Source organism: Geotrypetes seraphini, chromosome 13 (genome assembly GCF_902459505.1).
Source record: "Geotrypetes seraphini chromosome 13, aGeoSer1.1, whole genome shotgun sequence".
NCBI lineage: Eukaryota > Metazoa > Chordata > Amphibia > Gymnophiona > Dermophiidae > Geotrypetes > Geotrypetes seraphini.
The window spans coordinates 57,404,057-57,429,662 of NC_047096.1; the positions used below are offsets into that span (position 1 = coordinate 57,404,057).

General features: G+C 40.8%; 1 protein-coding gene across 1 annotated transcript in view; it reads right to left on the reverse strand.

The window, feature by feature from the left end:
- The window catches only part of MPP3 (membrane palmitoylated protein 3), a 122,493-nt gene that overhangs the window by 30,255 nt on the left and 66,632 nt on the right, over positions 1-25,606 (reverse strand). Inside the window, exons 11-15 of the mRNA XM_033918187.1 lie at positions 24,888-24,952; positions 24,695-24,715; positions 16,802-16,843; positions 8,952-9,107; positions 4,390-4,470 (exon numbers count right to left, since the gene is read on the reverse strand). Coding sequence (XP_033774078.1) covers positions 4,390-4,470; positions 8,952-9,107; positions 16,802-16,843; positions 24,695-24,715; positions 24,888-24,952 — 365 coding nt within the window. The remainder of the gene's footprint in view (positions 1-4,389; positions 4,471-8,951; positions 9,108-16,801; positions 16,844-24,694; positions 24,716-24,887; positions 24,953-25,606) is intronic.

Genomic DNA, 25,606 nt, shown 5'->3' on the forward strand with positions numbered 1-25,606 from the left:
TCTCTCAGGTTTAGCAAGGATGGGAGGCGCTCCCCTCACATGCATGTGCCCCCCTTCCCTTCTCCCATACCTGTTTAGCTTCCCCGACAGAAGCATCATCTCCAACATGCTGCCCACGCCAGCTTCGGCTCTCACTCTGACGCAGGACCCAGAAGTAACGTGAGAAGGGAGCGCTGAGGCCAGCAGGAGCAGCAGGTCGGAGCTGCTTCTTGCGCCAATGAAGAGCTAGAGGTACGGGGGGGGGGAGAGGGGGTTAAGTGAAGGCACGTGACAGGGGATGAGTGGGAAGGAGCGGGGGCAGAGAGGAGAATTGGTGCCAGCGCCCCCACCAAGATGGTGCCCAGGGTGGTCTACGCCACTGAGAGGGATTGTAACATAACATGACAATATATTTGTTAACCGCAACTACCTCTCAGTTCTGTGCGGTTAACAGAATAAAAATACTGGACATCCACAGTCCATTAGTTGAAAAATTTACCAAACAAATATGTTTTTAACAATTTTCCGAAAGCCAGATAGGTGTTGGAAGTTAATATAAAATTACCAGATGTTTATCCCATATGCCTGCCTCAGAATTCTACTAAAGAATTGTTTGTAAACACATCCCTTAATGGATGGAAAATCAAACATCCGTAGAGATTAGCAGTTGATATGGAAGTGACAGGTATGCAAATCTGTCTCATGCATATTCACTAGGGGATATTCTCAAAACCTGACTGGCTGGGGGTCCCCTAGGACAGATTTCAGAACCACTGACCTACAACATGTCTAGAACTCAACTCTATAATGTGGCTTGCAATCTGCTCTCCACATAACCCTGGGCAACACAATTTAAATTTAAATTTATTATTTCTAGTCCACCTTTGTCCAAGGCAGAATACAAAAAATACATACATAATAAAACAATAATAATAGAAACAGACACATTCACAAAACAGAATCTGCTGTCATGTCTAAACCCAACATTACTGAGCACCATATTTCATATTACAGAAAAGATGCTTATTTTTCACATTCACTTAAATTCGTACACGTTCGTTAAATGCCTTAAGTACACAGACAGCTTATTTCTCTCTGATGGTCTTGCACATGAGAACACACTGTTCCTTATGGACTCATAATGCTAACTAACCCTTTTGAGAAGGAACAACCAAGCCTGCCTGTGTAAAAGATCTCACATTTCTGGTGGGTACATAAGAACATAAGAAATGCCATCTCCGGATCAGACCTACGGTCCATCGAGTTCGGAGATCCGCACATCGGAGGCCCAGTCAGGTGTACACCTGATGTAGTTTTAATCACCCATATCCCTCTATGCCTCTCATAAGGAGATGTGCATCTAATTTGCTTTTGAAACCTAGAACAGTGGATTCCGCAATAACCTCCTCTGGGAGAGCATTCCAGGTGTCCACCACTCGCTGTGTGAAGCAGAACTTCCTGACATTTGTCCTGGACTTGTCCCCCCTTAGCTTCAGTCCATGTCCTCTTGTCCGTGTCACATTGGACATTGTAAATAATGTTTTTTCCTGCTCTATTTTGTCGATGCCTTTCAGTATTTTGAAAGTCTCAATCATATCCCCTCGCAGTCTCCTCTTCTCAAGAGATATCAGTCCCAGTTTCTTAAGTCGTTCCTCATATTCCAAGTTCTCCATACCATTTATTAGCTTCGTTGCTCGTTTCTGCACCCTCTCCAGCAGTTTTATATCCTTCTTTAGGTTGGGAGACCAATGTTGGACACAGTATTCCAAGTGTGGTCTGACCATTGCCCTATAAAGCGGCATTATAACTTTCTCCGATCTACTCGTGATTCCTTTCTTTATCATGCCCAACATTCTATTTTCTTTCTTTGCTGCTGCCGCACATTGTGCCGACGGTTTCAGGGTCCTATCTATCAGTACACCCAGATTCTTTTCTTATTCGCTCTTACCCAGAGTTGCACCTGCATTCTATACTCGTATTCCTTGTTCTTACTGCCTAAATGCATTACTTTGCACTTTTCCACATTAAACTTCATCTGCCATTTCTCCGCCCATTTCTCTTACGCTTTAGTATTATTGTATATGGAGTATGATCAAGCCATTTGGTGCTACCATTTTTACCCTACCTTTTGTACTTTCCCTTTTTTTCACAAAACCCGAAATTGTAACTTTTTATCCTTTCCCTTTCCCCTCATGTACGTTTTAAATGTTTTTTTTAGTTATGTTAATATATTTACAATGTTAAGTTTCTTATCTCTTTTTATTATACTATGTACATCGCTTAGAAATTTTTATAGGCGATCCATCAAAAGATTGAATAAACTTGAAACTTAAACTTGACACAAGTCACTCTGGAGTATCTCGTTATCCTTCTGCGATCTGATTGCCCGGCATAGCTTTGCGTCGTCAGCAAACTTGATGATCCCACTGGATGTTCCTTCTTCTAGGTCATTAATGAAAATATTAAATAAGATGGGCCCAAGTACCGAGCCCTGGGGTACACCGCTAGTCGCTTTCTCCCAGTCTGAGAAACTTCCCATTTATGCCCACTCTCTGTTTTCTGTTCTCTAGCCATTTGCCTATCCATCTTAGTATATCTCCCTCTATTCCATGGCTTTGTAGTTTCCTGAGAAGCCTTTCATGTGGAACTTTGTCGAACGCTTTTTGGAAGTCCAAGTATATTATGTCCATCGGTTCTCCATTATCAATTTGTTTGTTCATGGTTTCAAAAAATTGAAGTAAATTCGTCAAACATGATTTCCCTTCCCTGAAGCCATGTTGACTCGCTCCCATCAGGTTGTGTGTGTCCAAGTGCCAGACTATGCTATCTTTAATCAGTATTAGATACTTTGATGCCATGAGGTTAAGGCTTAAATAAACCATCAATAGTAATTTGTACTTAACTCGGAACTCCAAAGTTAACACCTTATCTGCCTGTGTGAAAACAAGTGGCCTGATATTCAGCCAATGGCAGGCAGCACTTTGACAGCTCGTCACCAGCTTTCAATCCAAATGTTCAACACTAGGTTGTTTCAAGCAAGTGGCATTGAATATCTGGGCTTTTCAATGCCAGTTAGCACATAGCTGGTTAAGGCGAAATTCAGATTTAACCAGCCATGGCTTAACAGGCAAAGATAGGCTTGCTCTTTATGCTGCCTTATTTGTCCTCTAGACTTGGCCACTTAAGTTCTGAATATTGGGACTTAAACAGTCATATCCTCAACATCGCTGGCTTATTTTTTAGTGCTAACCAGGCATTTTCAGTGGCGATAACTGGTTAAATGCTGTTGAAAACGTACAGTTGGATGCCAAGATGTGAGTTAACTGGTTGGTGGCCATTCCTGGTTGGTTAACTCACGCTGAATGTTGTCCAGAACGTATTCATCTTAATTTGGCTTCCCTGGACAGGAAAATTGATTATTTAATTAGGCTAGCAACTAGCTGAAGATGAAAGCTTTAGAAAGGACACAGGTCCCTGTCCTTTTAGTTAATAAAAATAATAATAATTTATAAACAAGAAAGGGGCAACAACACTGCACATTTATTCAATGCGCAGTACAGAAGCAGATAGCAAGGTTATCATAATAACTAACACTTATACAATAAATAACCAAATAACTAAATATATAAGTGTTGATTTATGACAATATCTTGATACTCTGTTATTGTGTTTAGTTCCCAAGAATGTAATTCTTAACAGGAAAGAAGAGTGAAAGGGTTACATAGAAATCACCATCAATTTTGCTGTCATTGGCTACATCTCTGCAGATGGGCAGGTAGGTAAACTTTATTGGAAGAAGGAATGTTTTTCCAGGATTTGTAAAATCACTGAAAGGCCAAGTCTAGCTATCAGGACTACTAGAGTTATCTTCTACAAAAAGTAGAGAGTGTAGTTAAAGCTGAAGGGCCAATTAATTTGGCTCTCCCCAGGGAGATTATGAACTTCTGGTAAGTAAAAGCCAAAACACTAAGGAGGAGTATGGCATTAGCACTAGAGAATGACACAGAGACAATTTTTTCCCCATTCCCGCAGGAACTCAATTTCCCCGTCCCATCCCCATGAGTTTTGTTGCTGTTGCAGTCCTTGTCCCATGTCATGTCTGTATTGTAAATTATGTCATCTCTGCCCAGTCTCGATTATATTGTGGATGTACTTTGTAACCCATTCTGGGCTCCTTTGGGAGGACGAGCTAAATAATTGAGCAAATAAATAAATTCCTGTAAGCTCTGCCTTAACCGCACAAGCCTGGAACACTTGTGATTTTAAAATGTTTGAGGCTTGTGCAGGTGAGGATGGAGTTTGCAGAAATAGGGCAGCGACAGGAAAAGAACAAATGGGGAACGGAGAAAAATTTGTCCCCGTGTCATTCTCTAATTAGCACATCATTATATTTAAAAGCTGCAGACTCACGGGGTACAGCAATGCCATACTGCTGAGGATTCTCTATCACCACTTTCTGCTTCAGCTCACTAATTCTTGCTCCCAAAGAACCTGGAATAAGAGACAGAAAAACAGATTAGAACTCTTAGGAAAAGGTGGTATTCACTCACTCTGCCCCTTCCTCCTCAGGCAGACCCAACGGTAATGCATGCCCTCAGAGTTAGAACCTCGATCAATGCATCTATCACATCAATTTGGTGACCAAAGCAAGTAAGTTGTCAAGGTGAGGAAAGAGAGACTGCACTCCCCATAAGCAAGTAAAAATATATAATAAGTACTTATTGCCACACTGTAGTGGAAGCATTCTTGGGAAGGGGGTTAGGTTTGTTGGAGAAAACTATGTATACTAGAATCTCAGTTATCTGGAATTCAATTAACTGGCACTCTCTCAACCAACTGTCATAAATAAGTTACATACACATTAGCCGAAATTTAGCATTATTTAACTGGCCAAAAACAGCTCCTGGCCAGTTAAATAGCACTTAGCCAGCTAAGCGCTAATATTCAGTGTGAGATTGCCACTGAATAGCGCTTGGTAGCAAGCCAAGTCATCAGTTTTATCATGTGGCATAGCCAGTTAGCACCAATACTTACTGGCTGACTAGCTAAATTTATCATAGAAAAGAAGAGGGATTTAAAGTACAAACCACATAGGAACACACACACAAAAAAAGCACAAATGGCCTTCAAGTTCCAGGTAATCCTGCTTTAATGATGGACCTGACATGGGCCGTGTTTCGGCATCTCTGCCTGCATCAGGGGTCAGAAGATTTTGCAATTCAGAATAAAAGATCAAAATACTCAATGAACAAAATTTTTTACCCAAATTGGTGAAACAGAAACACACTCAGTTGAACAGTTAATCTGGTGCCACAAAGAGATGAGCTGCACATGTGGGTTCTGCTTTCCAATTAAAAAAAAAAACAAGCCAGCCAAATAGAGCCACATAAATAGCAGGTCTATCTTTAGCCACTATAAGTTAGTTGGTCAGCCAATGAATATCGGCTTAACAGGTTATTTTTCTAGAGGCCAACCTCCTTCCAGAAATTCAATGCCAGTTGCCGGATATGGATTGGCAGTGAATTTCTGGGTTCGCCACTAATCACAGGCGATAACCAGGGTGCCTTCCATGGTCTGAATATTGGGCCTATAGACTCATTCTCAAAATTGGAGCAAGAACTACAGACAACAAAATGTACCCACAGATTTTGCAGCAATGTGGGTAGTTTGAAAACTGCCCCTTAATGCAGATTAAAGTACGAAAGTAAAGGATAGTATAAAAATAATAACTTTATTCTTGTATACCACTTGCCTAATAATTAGTTCTAGGCGGTTTACATCAAGAGGACTGTACAAACAGCGAACATACACATCCTATGGTACAACTGTAATATTCGAGTACAAATCATTGAATTACATAGAATTTCACAATATCTATCGAGTAACAAATTTATCAAATAAGTTTTCCGCAACTTTGTAAAAGAATATGATGGCTGGGTTTGTGGCAACAGCATGATCCACCAAGTATTCATTTTTCCTGCTTGATAGGCTAATGTTTTGGTGTTGGAAATGCAAGCACGTAATTTTTTTGAGTATTCTTATTAGACTTAAATATTTCAAAATGGGAGATAAGATAAGTAGGAGCCATGCGCGGTTTGGGCTATCGCAAACTTTCTAAGCTCTTAAAGTGGTGATGCACTTTTAAAGTGGGGCTCCGTCAGTGACGTCACCCATATGTGAGAATATGCTGCCTGCTTGTCCTGGGATAATATCCCTTATCCTGGTGTCTGACTGCTGCAGTAGATTCCCAAGCTTTCTAGTCTTTATTCTCTGTGTAGGTTGCAATAGCTTTTATTGCACTGGCATCACGTGGCTGTAAATGAGCTTTAGTATCAAGAGCACACACTGTCCTACGTCCAGGACCCAGCACACCAATGGAAGCTCTACCTAGGGGCACAAAGGGAGACTTTTCCCCTAGAAGGGTAAAGGGCTTGAAATACCACTTTTTCTGTATGGTTTACACCAGTGTCTCTCAAACTGTGTGCCACGGCACACGGGCTTTAAGATTAGCTGTAGAAATTCTAGATTTGTGTTCATTCTGATGCACATTAACTGAACAGAAACTCCTTCTAGCATAAACAAGGTCACAAGGACACAAAATGGTACAGATTACACATAATGGTTCATTGAAATGTTGGTCTTAGAGCACACCTGATAGCTCTTCTGAGGATCAATCCAATTACTCCATCTGTTGTAGTTGGACACTACATGCAATACTCACATTTAGTGTATGTTTCAATTTCAGTAGAATCTACATGGATCATATTTGTATAGGATAAATACTCTCCAATCATTTAATCCTTCGTAAAGCCATTATACGAGAGGCTGCTAAAAAGTTCTCAGCCCAACCAGGAAGAGAATGAAGTGGACCCATGAAACTTACAAGTTATTCCACACTTTTCTTGACACTTTCTGTTTCAATGAGACACAGTGGTGTGTGCTGAAGAGACTCAGAGTATACCAGAATTTTTCTTTATTTTTTAAATTCCCTTCATAAGTATACACTAGAATAGATGATACGTATATCATATATGCAAGAGTCAGTCAATGTTATGAGTGCGTAAAGATACAACCGCCCTTTTGATACATGTTTTTCATGATTTTATGTTTGTATTATAATTTGTATGTAATAGCTTTATGCAGTAGTTATCCTAACTTGAGGAACAAAGCAATCAAGGCTTTGTTACCATTTAGATCAGGGGTGTCCAACCTGCGGCTCCGTGAAGTATTTTGTGCAGCCCTGGTCAAGGACGATGCAGTGTTTTCCTCTGCTGCCCCTGGGTGTTTACCGTCTTGCTGGCTCCCTCCTCTGTCTTGCTGCAGCGTTTGCGCATTTGTGTGGCCTCAGAAAAAAAATTTTCAGCCAATGCAGCCCAGGGAAGCCAAAAGGTTGGACACCCCCGATTTAGATCTTCTTATTTTTGTGAACTTGGATTTTCAGCTGTGACAGAAATTAAATTGAAAAAAAGACAATGACTGCAGATGATGGATGATGAAATGTGTGTTTGCTTTTCGACTATCGAGTATTGAGCTCATTTGCACTCAAACACAAGCACATCCATCACATTTGATTAGCAATTCTACTCTATCTACTTTAGTTTCGTCATTGTTACAATTATCCATACATAGTTTAAAGAACTTTAAACAAATAACTCTCAAATTTAACTTTTTGTTGGTTTTGCAGTTATAATTTCAGTTATAATGTACTGTGAAAACATTTGCTGCGTTCAGTGTGCCGTGAAAAACATTTGCTTTGTTAAGTGTGCCAGAGCTAAAAAATGTTTGAGAGATACTGATTTACACAATCAAAGCTGGTTTACTTAAGTGTGCATCATTTATCACTGTGTGTGATGCAGTGGTTAGAGCTACAACCTCAGCACCCTGAGGTTGTGGGTTCAAATCCCACGCTGATCCTTGTGACCCTAGGCAAGTCATTTAATCCTCCATTGCCCCAGGGACATTAGATAAGAGTGCGAGCTCACCAGGACAGATAGGAAAAAAATGGCTGAGTACCTGAATGTAAACCACTTAGGTTGTAAGTGGTATATAAATACTAAAAATAAAAATTGTGTGATGTACTATGTGCCCTCTCGACCATTGCATTCTGCAGTACATTGTGATCTGGTTATTGCTACTCATAAGTAATTACATTCACAGACTATGAGAACTAGCATGGAATAGGCTTCCAGTACATATCAGGCAACAGAAAGATCAGTGTTAAGTTTCAAAAAATTGCTAAAACATCATCTGTTTTGTAAAATGAAGTGTCATGGCTGGTGTCGTAACTGGTTTTAAGAAAGGTTTGGACAAGTTTCTGGAGGAAAAGTCCATAGTCTGCTATTGAGAGACATGGGGAAAGCCACTGCTTGCCCTGGATCGGTAGCACAGAATGTTACTACTCCTTGGGTTTTGGCCAGGTACTAGTGACCTGGATTGGCCACCGTGAGAATGGGCTACTCAGTGGGGCTATTCTTATATTTTATATGAACTGATATTTTGATGTTTTTTGAAATGTCTTTTTTGCCTTGTTTTGTTGTTATTAATTTTAATTATGTATGGTTGTGATGCTTTTTGTTTAAAGGCGGAATATGAATAATAAACTATAAACTTATTTTGTACCTGGGGCAATGAAGTGTTAAGTGACTTGCCCAGAGTCACAAGGAGCTGCAGTGGGAATGGAACTCAGCACCTCAGAAAGCAAACAGGAAACAGAGCCCCTGAAATGTACAGGCTACATAGGAATTCAGAACATGGCAATTGCATTAATCTGCATGCTGTTCTCTGGGATGCCATTAATCAAGAATTATAATAAGCTGCCAGAATTTACATTAGGTTATCACCACCTTTTTCTAACAATGGGAAATTATGTTTACCTCAGAGGACCTAGAACAACAGGGAAATAGTAATGAGAAAATCAAAGTTAAAATTAATCAATCACTATACTATAGTATGGATCAGACTTTGACTCTCACCAATTAGAATGACCACTCTATTTTGAGTGCCTGGCTGATGTTGGTACCGCGTCACTTCCTCATAGGTAAGAAACTCTGGGGCATCTCTCTGCTCAGGCTCATTCTGATTGCCCTGCCTCTCCTTCCGGCTCAGCCTGAAGCTCCTGCGCAAACCAGCTTAAAAAGAAGGATAATCATTATAAAGAAATGGCGATAAAGTTTAGAGAGTAATTCTCAAAGCCATTTGCACAGGTATAACAGTGGTTTACATGCAAAAATGGGCTTTTATAAAATATTCCCCAGCTTACAAGTGGGTAAAAACGTGTGTAGCACAACTTTGCACATCATTTTTCCCACTGTAGGGGGAGGGGAGGCACACACACATACGTTTGGATTTTTATGTTTAAATCTTTTTATTAAAGGTTCAAAATTTAACAGCAAATAGATACAATGTGTGCTTTTACAAAGACAATCAACTGTTACAACTTGACAGCAACCAACCCCACCACCTCCCTCCCACCCCGGGAGCAGCAGCAGCGAGTTCATTTACAGGGGTCTCCCTTTCAAGGTACATAGTAACAGAGAAGCAGGAAAACATAACAGTAGTGAAATGCCTCCTATGTGCCCATTCCAGGCCCCTGGGAGGGTAACAAACTCTTCAAACACCAAGCTTGTCCCGAATGAATGCAGAAAAGAGTCCAATATTGCTCAAACTGGCGGCCCTTTCTCATGCTCAGGTCTCCAACATCTTTTCTTTCCATCAGTACTTGTTGAATCAACAGAGACCTCCAATGTGAGATAATGGGTGGCCAGCAATGCAGAATACTGGTTCTGCCCAAAACAATAGTTCTCCTAAGAAAGGCTGTACAATGCAATTGAATAGGATGAAGATGGGCTTGCAACATCAAAAAGAAAACTAGGATGTAATCGCCCTGTGCAATCCCAAAGCTGCGCCACATATACTATAAGCTGAGTCCAAAACTGAAATACACAAGGGCAGAGCCAAAACATGTGTCCAAGGGTGGTGTTAACCCTGTTCTCCTGACAAGAGTTTCTTATTCATTCTACCTTAGCTTGCCTTTCAGGAAGAAGCATCTAAATGGCAGAGTGCATGAGCTTAATTAAAAAAATAAAAAAAGACTTATTTTATGCAAAAAAAATGTTTTTAATAGAATATACAGTATATGTAAATCAAAAACAAGCAAGTAGCTGCCTGCTTTTGCAAACATATTTGGCATAAAATACAGGAGTTCCTACTTATCTCGCCCAGCCTGTCTTTTGCTGGTATTATATACCGCTCCCTGAACTTGGCTGCAGTCCTTAAGAGAGAAATGATGATTATTTGACATTTTGATGTGGCCTGGTCTACTATAGTATCTAATTCAAAAAAGTTTGCTCTGCTGAATGTCTTCTCATGGTGGTCCTCAATCTGTGTGATATATGAACAAGAACTATTTTTTTTTGCAGAGTGAGGAGAAAAACCTCTGTTCACCAGATTTGGAGACCCCGAGCTATACATTTAGAATGAGAATCTGATCTGGATGTACTTTGTTTTGTGTTACATCATGATGAATATTAATGATTTTTGGTTGCTTGATGTTTGTTTGGGGCTTTGTCTTTGGATGTCATTCCTATAAAATTAAAATAAAGAAATATGAACCAACCCCCCCCCCCCACCTAGATACTTACCTGTAGCACAGGGGTAGGGAACTCCGGTCCTCGAGAGCAGTATTCCAGTCGGATTTTCAGGATTTCCCCAATGAATATGCATGAGATCTATTTGCATGCACTGCTTTCAATGCATATTCATTGAGGAAATCCTGAAAACCCGACTGGAATAAGGCTCTGGAGGACCAGAGTTCCCTACCCCTGCTGTAGCAGGTATAGTACACTGCCAAGTGCACTGTCAATTTAAATCTTTAGGCAGTGCCCATACCGTGCATGTGCCAGTGCCTTCCCACCCGTCAGCTCAAGGGAACATCAGTTCAGTAACAAGTCAACTAGGGGAGGTGGGCGGGTTGTGAGAACATATGCCTGCTGTCCTCAGAGAACACCTACTACAGCTAAGTATCTTTGCCTTCTCCGAGGACAAGCAGGCATTATATTCTCATATGTTGGACTCCCAAGCTGTCAGAACATGTTTCCAAGTTTTATTCAGTGCTTAATACCCCGTCTATCATGTGGTACATCTAAGGGGCTTACAATTTATACTAAAAATAGAGAGGAGTGTGTTAGAGCATGACTCTGGAAGAGGTTATACATAGAATAAACTTGAGCCTGGCAAAATCCAAAAGGGTTGGAGGGAAAGTTGGCACTTAGGAAACAAAAAGATTTTGCATAACTGCTTGTGTTTAAACCAACTGTCTTTTTTGGGGTTTTGTTCTAAACAGTAATAAGAGGTAAATATATGTATTGAGGATCAAGTAGCCGCTTTGCAGATATCCTCAATAGAGGCAGAGCAGAAATGAGCTGTCACAAGGCCTTGTGCGTCAGCCCAGCCTGAGAATATGTGAAAGAGATTCAATCCTCTAGCTAATCTGTAGGGTGAAAAGCTACAAAGAGCTGGGAGGACTTGCCATGAGGCTTAGTCCGGTCCTGGCAGTATGACAGAGTACACTTGCAGTCTAAGGTGTGGAAGGCTACTTCTCCAGAATGGGAATGTGGTTTTGGAAAGAAGATGTGCAAAACTATGGATTGGTTAAGGTGGAATTCTGAGACTACTTTAGGGAGAAATTTGGGATGCATCCGGAGGGCTACCCTGTCATGATAGACTCTTGTATATGGAGGATCTGAGACATAGGTTTGAAATTCATGCGAGGGCTATAAGGAAAATGACTTTCAAAGTGAGTAGTTTCAAAGAACAAGAAATAACCACAGTATGACCCTGAGTAAAATGGTGTGGTACCGTCCACCAATGGAGAGAATGACATCAATACGGAGTCACACGGATTGGAGAAGACGAGGATCCTGTGTTCTAGAACCACTGGGTTGATAGAATCCACTGTGGGATCCTGAAGTGAAGACAGATGAATGGAGTCACCAAGGAGGCGTAGCATCTGGCGAACAGAGGTTCACGTGAGGGTGGAGATTGTCTAACACAGATGGATGAGACTGTTGACTCTCTGCTTCAGTAGAAAAGCTCTGCACTGAATTGTGTCCAAGAGAGCACCTATGAACTACCAAAGTTTGAGACGGATGTAGATGTGACTTAGTAGTTAATGGCACACTTGAGAAGGTTTAAGGAGATAAACTACTGAATGTATGGCAATCTGAGCTGTTTGCGATGATGAAGACTTGATCAACCAGTCGTCTAAGTAAGGAAATACGTGAATCCCCATGTATGAAGAGTTGCTGCCGCCACCACTAAACACTTTGTGAATACATGAGGGGCAGAGGTGAGACTGAACGGCAAGACTTTGTATTGGATATGCCAAGATTCTATGCGGAAGCAGAGATACTTCCTGTGCGCAGGAAGGATGAAAATGTGAGTGTATGCTTCTTTTAAATCTAGAGAGCAAAACCAGTCTCCCTTTTCCAGTAAGGGTTGGAGGGTTCTCAGAGAAACCATGCAAAATTTCTCCTTCAACAAGTATTTGCTTAGGTCTTGGAGGTCTAGAATGGGCTGAATACCTCTAGTCTTTTTTGTTATCAGGAAATACTTTGAGTAGAAGCCCCAGCTTCTCTCATGCAGAGGAATAGATTCTACTGCACTCTGCTGGAGAAGGGCAGAGAGTACGTGATGAAGGCGGGTCTTTTGGAGGAAGTTGAAAAGAGGCTCTTTTGGTGGGTGGTTTGGAGGTTTTTTGATCCAATGTAGGGCATAGACATGAGTGATGACTCAAAGCTCACATTAGTCTGTTGTGACAAGAGACCAATGTTGGTGCCAAAAAGAGAAAACAACCTCCTATGTGGAGGTCAGGAGGTAGGTTCAGGGAGATGTTGGCAATGCTCCTAGAAATGAGACAAAAGGACAACTGTTTTTTTTTTTATTGAGAATGAAGTTGTTACTTTTGTGTCTTTTGTTGCTTTGTACAGGAGCAATGATTAGGATGCCTAGAAGATGATGAAGATGACCGATTGTAACAACATTTTGTATTATAGTAGTAAGAATGTCTGGGTGGAGCATAATATCTTCTATAAGAAGATGTAGAGGTTTGTGGCTTAGACAAAGTTGTCAGTGTGTCTGTGTGTTTTTTAGCATTTTGTCTCCCTTACAACGGAACATCAGAGAGATGTTCTTGTACTGAGGTTTCAAGATCAGAGACTCTGAGCCAAAATGTGGTGCATTTCTACTCCCACTGCAGATGCTCAAGAAGAAACGTCAAATGATACTGAAAATGCCTCTAGCTGGAAACGTCCTTGTAGTAAACAAGCTTGTACACAACTGATGAAATTCTTTCAGTTTCTCTTCTGGAAGGAATTCCTCAAAGGCTGGAAGTTGTTTAATTAAAGACTTTAAATAAATAGAAGTATAGAATTGGTTATCCAAGATTCTATTTGTTAGTATGATTGTAAAATGTGTTTACCAAAGGAGTCTAGTGTCCTAGCTTCCCTTCTTGAAGGAGCAGAAGCATAAGACCTTGAACCGTGTGAACATTTTAAAGGAGATTGCACAACTAGAGAATGATGTTGAAATTATGTTCTCTCAAACCCTGCACACTTTTGTATTCTATACATTGGGTCAATTTTTTTTGGAGCTACCTAGACTGATAAAAGGATCTCCGGATCAGACCCTGGGTCCATCAAATCCAGTGATCCGCACACGCAGAGGCCCCGCCAGGTGTACCCTGGCATAGTTTTAGTTCCCATATCACTGTATGCTTCTCAAGGGAGATGTGCATCTAATTTACCCTTACCCATATCACTCTATGCCACTCTTAAGGAGATGTGCATCTAGTTTACCCTTAAATCCTAGAACGGTGGATTCTGCAATTACTTCCTCTGGGAGAGCATTCCAGGTGTCCACCACTCGTTGCGTGAAACAGAACTTCCTGATATTCGTCCTGGACCTGTCCCCCCTCAGCTTCAGTCTATGTCCTCTTGTCCGTGTCACATTGGACATTGTAAATAACTGCTTTCCCTGCTCCATTTTGTCGAATCCTTTCAGTATTTTGAAAGTCTCGATCAGATCCCCTCACAGTTTCCTCTTCTAAAGGGAGAACAACCTTCTTCTAAAGGGAGAACAACCTCTTCTAAAGGGAGAACCTCCTAAGTCGTTCCTCATAGTCCAGGTTCTCCATACCTTTCACTAGCTTCGTTGCTCGTCTCTGCACCCTCTCTAGCAGTTTTATATGCTTCTTTAGGTATGGAGACCAATGCTGGATGCAGTATTCCAGGTGCGGTCAAGCTCAAAAAGCTCAGAGCAAGGTTCCTACTCTGTCTCCATTTTAATGGGTAGAGTTTGACCCATTTGTCTGACAAAGCCAGTAAAAGATATGCTTTCTGGCAGAGACTTACGCCTTTGAGGTGGAGAAGGATAAGAAAGTATGCCACAGGACTCTTCTGCTAACAAGCCTGGCAGATCCTCATCAGAGTGGTTGGAGACTCCTCAAAATACTCTCTCCCAGATGAAACAGGGGGTATGCATCAAATCAGGGGTCAATTCTCTGATTCAGGTGATAACTCCTCTGCCGATGACAACGCATGAGAGGAATAGGTCCATGCCGACTCTGATGCTTGATGTTGAGCAGGCATGTATGACCTTGTTCTCAATTAACACCCTCAGACTGGGCTGAGGCAGGTATGGAAGCCTTTAAAAACTAAATCTGAAGTAGTCCCGAAAGCTCTTTTGAACATAGCCTACATCTTCTCCTGAAGAGTTGGCATCCGCACCAGAAGAGACATTGGTATAGAAGCAGTCTGCAGTGCTGGCTGTTTTTGGAGACCTCGACATTGAGGCACACCAATCAGAGACATGATTTGCAGCAATGGAGAACAATACTTGGTGCATCAACTTTTACTATGCGTCAAGGAGTAGACATCTAAGAGGATGCAATGTCAAACATAGAAGAAAAGGAATGTTTATGTTTCTCAGCTTTCTTACATGAAGAGTCCCTTAATGTATGAAGCATGGATGGAGACTTCATATCTGTCTAATTTGGTGCTATTCTACACCCCAAGACGTTTATTACAATCTCTGAATAACAATAGGGTAGTCGTTCCTCATATTTTGAAGGCACATCTTGCATCAACTACAGATTGTGCATTTTTTTATTTAGTTCCACGGTTATGGAATAATCTGCCCATAGACTTGAGAAAACAAGAATCATATATAAATTTTAAGACATTTAAAAGCACATTTTTTCCAATTGGGTTTCACAACTTAGAACAGAGTTTGGGACTGTGATCTGTGTCTATGTAATGATTAATTTTGTAATGGAAAATTTTTAGCTGTATGTTTTAACTACGGTTTATTGAGATTTGCTTGTTTTACTATTAGAATTGTTATTTTTGAGATATTTGCTATGATACTTTATGGAAAAAAAACCAAAAAACTTTTGTTCTTAATTTTTCCTTTTCTATTTTTAATGGAGTTCTTTTTTTGATGAATATGAATTATGTATTGTAAACCGCTTAGATCCTTTTAGGCTGTTATGCGGTATATAAAGTTCTTAATAAACATAAACAAACATAAACACGCAGGTTGATCATCTAGTACCAAATCTCCTGCCATGCTCCTGTCAGGCTCCGAGTGATCTCTTTTGCATACAATGAATGAACACACCAATTGTGGGGATCAGAGCCTGAAATGGTCTTGTTACATTGAGTACATTTCTTGAAGCTACTCAGCAGCCTTTTGACATGGAGGAAAAAATGACCGACGTGCCGCCAAAACCCAGGGAGCTCAAACAGAAAGTATACAAAAATCCTCTGACACTCCCTCTGAGAAAGGCGATGTAGTTGCTGAAACCTGGATCCTAGTCGGGACCACATTTACACTGTATGTCAAAGACTTGTTTTTGCATATTGGATATACCATTAATAAAGCATATGTAACTGAAGGTTGATTTAGACATCTCCTGTGCCTCTTCGTTTGCTGCATAATTTTCAACAGGGCATGTAATATAGACCCATACTCCTTTTTTCACACCCCTCTCTCCAAACATACATACTAGGTGAATTTTTGTGAAACTGGCCCTTAAGCATTGTTCCATGAGTTGAAAAGTGCTTTAAAAAATGGTGCAAAGAGGAGATCAACACTAGCACACAGAGAGACTGAAAAACCAGTCGGAGTGGGTGGACACAGGGAGCTATCATTACATGAGATTGGGAAGAAAGCCTCTATGTAGTCCCCTCCATTACTCTTTACTGGAAAACACTCATATGTATTAAGCAATGCTTGAAATGGTAGTGATTATATTAATGGCTTCTGATTAGTCTTAGCCAGCCTGTTTCATGCCACTAATTACAGCAGCACAAAAAGGCACTATTTTCAAACAAACTGAAAGCTTGCTAAAATAATTAATTTTTTCTTTTTCTTTTAATAAGAGCATCAGTGTCCTCGAGGCATGCATTGAGAGATAATTGCTTTGCCATATGACTGGATGCCCACACCTGGTTTGCAGAAGTTATTAGGGCCCGTTATTTCATAATGCCCACTGTCATCAATGATAAAGACACCATATCACTCCTTTAACAATTAGACCCTCTTTTATTAAGCCGTGATAGAGGTTCCTACCGTGGCCCGTGGCACTAAATGCTCCAACATTGCTCCAATGCTCATAGGAATTCTTTGAGCTTCGGAGCATTTAGTGCTCTGGGCCGTGGTAGAAACCTCTACTGCGGCTTAGTAAAAAAAGGGGAGGGGGGGTTTAATAATAAAAGGACTTGCCCAATCGAAAAGTTTCTGGAAAGATGCATATCCCTCTTACCTATGTACATGTCGCCAACATGCCCATCACAGTCTGAGTCCTCTGTCGACACGGAAGAGAAAGGAGAAGAGTTTTTCAAAAGTCAGGAAAAACAGAGACATGCAATGTACATTACCTGTGCCACTTACATCACCAAATAATCCTACTGCCCCTTCAGATTACTTCTGCAAAAATAAAATAAAATATCATCTCCTTTTGCAGATCCTTTTAGGGAAAGCAGAGGATTGTAAAGTCTGCGAATCCTCAGCAGCCCAGCAGGTGGAGACACAGAAGCTACTTGAAAAGCAGCCAGTGGGTCAACAAAACTTTGGCTGCCAAATGGCATCTATTTTTTCAGGACAGATCAATTGAATACTGGATTATCCTTATTGTATGCAAAAATTAGTATTTAAGTTTAAAGTTTTATTAAAATGTGTTATACCGCCAAATCAAATTTCAAGGCAGTGTACAGCCAAAGGTTAAAAAGTACATATATTTATAAATACAGAACACTTCCCCCCTCTTCTATTAAACTGCGCTAGCAGTTTGTCACGCAGAGAGCTGCGCTGAATGGCCCGTGCTGCTCCTGACGCTCAAAGGAACTGTATGAGTGTCGGGGGCAGTGTGGGCTATTTAGTGCGGCTCATGGCGCTAAAAACTTCTAGTGAAATTTAATAGAAGAGGACCTAAGTTTTGGGTTGTCAAACAAAGACTTGGCAGGACTTGACAAACTGGAATAAGAGGAAACTGGTAGAACTACATTATTTAAGTAAAAACTTAAACCTAAGCGATTCACATAATACTTACATAATCAATACAAATGATTTCAAGAAAAAAAAACCCTCTGTAAATAAAGTTGTCTTTAACACGTTCTTAAATTTCTAAATACCAGAAAGCACTCTAAGTGGTTCTGTCAATTATTCCTTACCTTTTGTTCTCTACCTTCTTTCTACCAAAACTAAGATTGTAAACTTTAATCCTTCTCTACCCCTTCCTGTTTGTATTTTATGTAATTATATTGTTAATTGATAGTTTCTCTGTATTATTTTCTATATGGATTTTGTACATCGCCTAGCAATTTTAATAGGCGATTCATCAAATGAATAAATAAACTTGAAACTTGATTCCACAAAAACACTCCTGTCATGGAGATCATCGGTGCCCTTATTTTTGCATAGTGAACCCTACTAAGCCCATAACTAATCTTAATGTCCCCTCCGACCGTAACGGTCTGCACAGTTGATACACTTTCAGTACCTGAGTCAAATACCAAGGTATCGCATAGTGAAAGGCTTTTAAAAAGTAGCACCAGAACTTTATACACAATCTGATATTTGAGTGGTAACCAGTGGAGTTTTTTCAACAAAGGCATCACACGATCAATTTGCTCTCTCTACAAATCAGTCTTGCAGTTTTGAATTGTTCTAGAAGAGGAGGAGCTGTAAATACCTGTATATAACAGGTGTAAAACTCACATCAGATCAGCCTGTCTTTGGTGGGGGGGAAGGGGGAAGAATAAAATGAGTCAGCCCTAACTGCAAGATTGTGATGAAAAACAAAAAACCCTCAATGTTCTTGTGAACATAATAGAGCTTGTCTGAGTTATAGGTTGCACATCCAGACAGTCATGCATTTTGAGTTTGCTACAATTAAAATAACATAACATTTTATTTTGTATTCTACCACATACCTTGCAGTTCAGAGTGGATCGCATAAAAATAAGACTGGAACAAAATTCTAGAATTACATTTAAAATAGCAACATAAATGGTTACAATATACTACATAAGAATAGCCTTACTGGGTCGACCAATGGTCCATCAAGCCCAGTGGCCAATCCAGGTCCCTAGTACCTGGCCAAAACCCAAGGAGTAGCAACATTCCATGCTACCGATCCAGGGCAAGCAGTGGCTTCCCCCATGTCTTTCTCAATAACAGAATACTCTCCTATAATACTGCTAAAATATATTTCCTAAATGACCATGTCTTAAGTTGGCGCCTATACTCCTGATAAATGGGAAAACGATAAAGCATGTTTTTCAAATCAAGATCCAATCTGGCGGCTTGCTAAAATAGTTTATCGACCTGCTTATGCCTGTTCCTTTCCCGCATCATGGGGAACGAAAAGAGGCATACATGTTGACAGACTCTTGTTGGTGGCGCTAACTCAAAATGAGAATACAACACCTTAGGCAGAAGGGAGCAGAACTTGAAAACAACCCTGGCAGCCATTGACAACCAATAAATCTTAAAAGCACAAACTAGTACAGGACTGTCTACAAAAGTTTTTGATACTGCAGGAAGCTCAGATACATTACATTACAGCAATCCAATAAACTCATAATTAAAGTCTGTACTATTAGATGAAAATAGTGCTCCTCGAAATATTTACGAATGCTATGTAATTTATGCATCTGCAGAAAATCCTTCCACATGAGCAGGCAGATCTGGGGTTGCAAGGTTAACTTGGAGTCTATAAGGATCCCAAGAACCTTAACAACAGGCAAAAATTTTAAAAATAAATCATACTTAACCCTGTTAATAAGAATCCTAGTATCAACCAGCTCTGAGGCACTGGAAACTGACAGAAGTTTCATTTATTCTGCATTAAGTTTCAGTTTATGAGTCAGCATCCAGTTCTCAAGCAGAGCAAGGATCTTATGAATGGAGGGAACTACAGTAGACTGAAACTAAGGTGGGAACTGGAAGCAAAATGAAGGATCATGTCTCTTTAGAACAACAAACAAATAACATAAAATTACCTAGTTCTGCAAACTTTACTTGACTCAGGTTTACTTCCCACTGCAGAAGTTTCACCTGTGTACTTACATGTATAAAAGTTCAGCAGAAAATTGATCTGTTGAGAATTGAGAATATGAACAAAGCATAAAAAACTGAAGTTTAAAGCACTTGTAAGCACATGTTCTCATGTTCCTGTGTTATGTGCTATCTGGGCACCTGATCACTGTTCTGGATATACCCATTTCCCTTCCTCACACTTTCTATATCAGTCAGCTTGCTGACAACGTTCTTTGCGCTTGGCGCAGGGTCTTATGTATCAGCACATGGTCAAGGCTTGATGGGTACCATCCCCTTTGAACTACTTCTTTCAGAAGGGATGGGATCTAGTAGGTCTTGAACATGCATAGAAGATCAAGGCCCCATGCCAGGTTTGCCAAGTATTGTGTCAGCAAGCTAACATGCCAGTTCTGCCAAAGAGGGGCAAGGAAAGAAAAGAAGATGCTCAGAAGCTATCAGAATAGGTCTTCCTCTGTATTTAGCAACTCTTACTATCTCTTTAATGCCACTCTGCTCCACTCCATCAACTATTAGTTACTCCTCCCTGGCCTAGACTTGCTCGAGTCCATTAGACATTGCGCCTTTTATTTTTTGCTTCTCCTTTCTTCTGGAACTCTCTCTCTCTCTCTTCACGCTGAATTGTCATTTAAAACTTCAAACACGCAGTGGAAGGCTGGCTTTTCAAAAAGGCTTTTTCCTGCCAGTTATACCACTGGTTTGTTTTTCTGTTCCTCCTTTTCCTATCCCATCCCCCTCCCTTTCCCTTTTTCTCCTTATCCTTACTATCTAGCTCCTGCATGTTCTTTACTATGCATTTAGGGAAAGGGGACACAGCAGGGCTAGGGACACAGGTTTTAAACCTTCTTCCAGGAATAGTGAGGAAGGCTATTTCCCTAGTATCCACCGGGGGAGCCAGAGAGAAGCCCAGGTGAGAGCAGGCTCAACTAGAGCAGGGCGGGGCTCCCCTCTTGAAAAGCCAGTAGATGTTAGCAAGCTACAGGTAGGTTAGGAAGAAAGCTCAAGGCTCTCCCTAAAGAAGAGCTTCCCAGCACGGGTAATACCTGTGACCCCATGGAAGTGGAAGAAGCTGGTTCCACTTCAGAGTTGCTGGAAGCAAATCAGGAAATGCCAATGGAGCTGGAAGAAGAGCTGGTTCCTGAGAAGTAGCGTACCTAGCATATGTGACACCCGGGGCTCATCATTTTTTGACCCCCCCCCCCATCTATATGAAAAATATGATTTTTAGTAACAATCTACATATCGCACAACAAGAGTGTACCTAGGAAAAGGCAGCATCTTAAACACTGCAGTGAGCACTAGAACACCAAAACATACATTATAAAACTAAACAAACCAGATCCTGCACAGTCAATTGATCCTGTACAGTCGATGCTATCAGAAAGCCATGTCCCTTTCATACACACAGACAGATACACCCTCGCCCAATATGGAATAATCACAAACTAAAAATAGAAATATGTAGACAAAAGTTAAACTGAACTGCCAAGCAACCAGACTCTGCATACAATGCAACACCACAAAAACAGTAATACATGTCCTCTAATACTGTGCAAAATATAAAGACAGTAGATGTAAATTTGAAAAAACTGATACATAACAACACCACTTTACAAATTAACAAATAAAAATAAAACAAATAATGAGAAATAAGAAAATACAATTTTATTGGACTAATCCCCGTAAGCTCGGTTCTCATCCCCACAAACCACCTGATTCCATCCACACAAGCTTTGAATTGTTTTATATTGAACTTATATTAAAGTATAAAAAGAAACAATATTCTGTACAATTGTCAATTTATAAATCAGCGTCTTCTCCCCACTCTCTCTTCCCCATTTCCCTTCAGCGTCGTCAGCCCACTCTCTCTCCACTTTCCTTCAGCGCACGCACATAAAAGCAAGCAAGTAATTTTATATCATTTTCAATCTATTCATTCATAGAAATTAAAGTCTAAATAATGCCAGTCACATAACAAAACATGATTTTACAAAAATAACTCCATGCAGTCAAGCCTGCAAGGATTACTAGATGTCTTTCTGCAGCTCCCCTCCCTCCCTCCCCCTTACCTTTATGGCCAAGTCAAAATGATCTACCAACAATAAAATTTTAAAAACACAAAGCACACTGTACGCAGAGAAAATGTTAATTATCATTTATATTCCGCGGGTTTTCAAAGAGGTCAAGGCAGATGACTTTATACAATGTCACCTCAGTAACAACTATACAAAAATACTAAACTGCGATAGCGTTTTTTAGCGCAGGGAGCTGCGCTGAATACCCCACACTGCTCTCGATGCTCATAGGCTCCCTACACTAAAAACTGCTATTGTGGTTTAGTAAAAGGGGGCCTTAGTGCAAAATATAGACAGCATATATAAATTCTCAAAACGGACACATTTTTCCTACCTTTGTTTGGTAATTTCATCAGTCTCTTGTTGCACTTTATTCTTCTGACTGTGCATCCAATATTTCTTCCCTTCTTTCAGCTTCCTGTATGCTTCCTCTCCTCCAGACCTCATTCCCTCCCCCAACTTTTTCTTTGTTTCATCCTGTCCCCTTCTTTCTTTCTCTCTCCATGCCCCCTTTCTTTCTATGTCTGTCTTTCTCTCTCTCCATGCCCCATTTCTTTCTTTCACCCTGCCCCCTTTCTTTCTGTCTGTCTTTCTCTCTCTTTCTGTGCCCCATTTCTTTCTTTCTTTCACCCTGCCCCCTTCTTTCTTTCTCTCTCTCTCTCCCCATGCCCCCTTTCTTTCTCTGTTTGTCTTTCTCTCTCTCTCCGTGCCCCATTTCTTTCTTTCACCCTGTCCCCTTCTTTCTCTCTCCATGCCCCCTTTCTTTCTGTCTTTCTCTCTCTCTCTCCATGCTCCATTTCTTTCTTTCTTTCACCCTACCCCCTTCTTTCTTTTTCTCCCCATGCCCCCTTTCTTTATGTTTGTTTTCTATCTCTCTCTCTCAGTGCCCCATTTCTTTCTTTCTTTCACCCTGCCCCCTTCTTTCTTTCTCTCTCCATGCCCCCTTTCTTTCTCTATGTCTGTCTTTCTCTCTCTCTCCCCATGCCCCATTTTTTTTCTTTCTTTCACCCTGCCCCCTTTCTTTCTTTCTGGATCCCTGTCCCCTCCTTTCTTTCTTTCTGGATCCCTGTCTCCCCCCCTTTCTTTCTTTCTCCCTGCCCTCCCCCATGCCACCGCCATTTGGAAACATGCTGCTGCCACCGCCACTGGGGAAAGACTGCCACTGGCCATCGGAAACAGGCCGGCGCCGAGATCGCCCTGCTTTTCTTCCTCGCGGGCCGACCAACTCTCGCTGCTCGACGTAAATTCTAACGTCGGAGGACGTTCCGGGCCAGCCAGGCAGCGATTGGCTGGCATAGAACGTCCTCTCCGACGTCAGAATTGACGTCGGACGGCTAGAGTTGGTCGGCTCGTGGGGAAGAGAAGCAGGGAGGGAGAACTGGGCGCCGGCTTGTTTCTGATGATGGCAATGGCAGCCTTTCCCCAGCGGCAGCCTATTCCCTGGTGAGTGGCCAGCTGTGCACCCCCTTGGGCCGTGCACCCGGGGCGGACCGCCCCCCCTTGGTACGCCACTGTCCCTGAGGGCTTGGAGGAGGTTCCTGAGCCGATGGAAGTAAACTTGGCAGCCATTTTCTTACTTCTCATTTATAATCTTAATGTATATTTTCTTCAAACCGCTTAGAACCTAACGGATGTAGCGGTATATAAGAAATAAATTACATTACATTTTCAAAGCCTGAGCTGCAAACTGTGAGGTTTTTTTATTGCTATTTTGGGCTGAGGTTGTGTTTTTTTGTCAGCCTGGGACATTGACTGTTGGAACTGTGAGGTTTTGTTTCTGGACTGTTTTTGGTTCTCTGCATCTTTTGTTAAGAAGCTGGAAGTGCTTTTTGTGGGGAGAAGTTTGCCAACAACTGGGAGGGATTTTGAAAGCTGTTTTTGTGCTTTTGCAGGCAAACTTGAGGCACTCCCATAGACTCAGCAGTGCTATGTTAAGCTGGAGGCTTTCTTTTTTTTTGCTGAGACTGTTTGTATATTGGTGCAGCATAGCAAAGAACTGAACTTACCTGGAACCTGCTAGGAGCAGGCTTTTGGAAGCCTTATTGTAAGAAGCTCTGTAGAGAGTAAAATTACAGAGCAGATTATTGACTTTGGTGAGGAGAAATCCTAAACTCTCCCAGAGTTTTCCCTTTGGAGTTTTTCTTTTGTGTTGTTTTGAAAATTATATTGATTTTTGGATTTTGCCATTCTGACAATTAAATTTTCTTTTGGAACTGAACCTGGAGCTGTGTGCATTGGTTCTGGTTTTTGTTTGTTTTACTCAAATTAATGCTGTGTCTACAGGGTGACTCCATACTGGGTCACACGCCTGTGCAATTTTAACTGTAACCACTAGGGGCACTGAGGCGTCCCCCGCTGGAAGGCTTTAGTGCCGGTTACAATGTACCATGTGTTCTTGGGATATCTAAATGGAGGTGCCTAGTTATAAAACTGCCCCTAAAGTAATTTGTGGGTTATAACAATCAATTTCTACTTATTTATTAACCCACAGCACACTTCCTTCTCTACTTCATTAAGAAATGTTGTCATACTGCTGGGTTATGACATCACTGTTGGTGGGAGTGGAAACCATTGTGAGGTCACAGGCAGAGTTCTGGATTTGCTGTCAGACTATGGAGCAAGAGACAAACTGCTGTAAGTCAGAAAGCACTGGCTCAAACAATTACCTAAAATAGCTAGCTAAAAGAATAACATTTTATCTAAAATGTACTGAAAAATTCATTTTCTGTTTTAAGAGAGCTTCCAGAGCTAAATGTCCTTCGGGGCTGATAATATATATCATGTCTGCTTATTTGACTGGTAAAAAAAAATTATTTGTACACACTAATAAAATAATATATTGATACTTAGAACAACTCTCCCAAGTACATCATTAACCAATGCCATCCAAACATGTGGAGTCACAGCCCCTGAAAAATCCATTCCTGAAAACTCTGCTATATTTCTCACTTGACGGTCACTTCAGACACGGAACACCAGGACAAAGGACTCTAATGTTAACATTCTGTAATACAGCTACCTACCTGCCTCACAAGACTGGTCGCCTGGTGTCAGCATGAAACAAAGACGACACATGGTTTAACATAATAAACATTTTTATAAAGGTAACTCTTTTTTCAACTACATGAATGTCAAAAAGATCAATGGCTAAGACGATTAAAGTCTTTGTTGTATCCTTAGCTATAGCAGTCTATTGGGTCATCTTAAGTGACTTACACAAAGTAGTCTGTGTAGGTCTTGGATTCTGTAGTGTGCCCAATGCTCTTCTGTATGCTAGCCTCCTAAAAAAAAAAAATTTTTTTTAACCTATAATGCATGATTAAAATCCAAGAAGTCTTGTGAGAAACCTGAAGGTAATTTTAAATACATTTCTCTGCATGAAGCCTGTTTTACACATGGAAAAGGCCTTTTATAAATTACCAGATAGTAGATGTGGCTAGGAGTCAACATTTCAAAATAATTGGGGGATGCCGAACATAATACAAAGCACCCCTCCCTGGACACAATAAAAGAGCTTGCTCAATAGTAGGGCATGCTCAGCACTCACAGAGCTGGATCCTGTGCATACAAATATGGGGCCCCACGAGATGGGGCATAAACTGGGTGAAGAAGGGGCAGACTTCTTTTAGGCTGATAAATTTCAAAAAAAACCTTGAAAAACAGTAGGAGATACTTGGTACAAAGTTTGATGCATTATGGAAAGAATTTTGAATTGGACTCTTGTATTTGTAATCAGTGCAATTGCTTCAATACTGGTGTCATATGAGTCATTCTAGAACAGTGGTCTCAAGCGTAAACCCTTTGCAGGGCCACATTTTGGATTTGTAGGTACTTGGAGGGCTACAGATAAAATAGTTAATGTCTTATTAAAGAAATGACAATTTTTCTTGAGGTAAACTCTTTAGAGTTTACAATAATCTACTCTGCTCAGGATC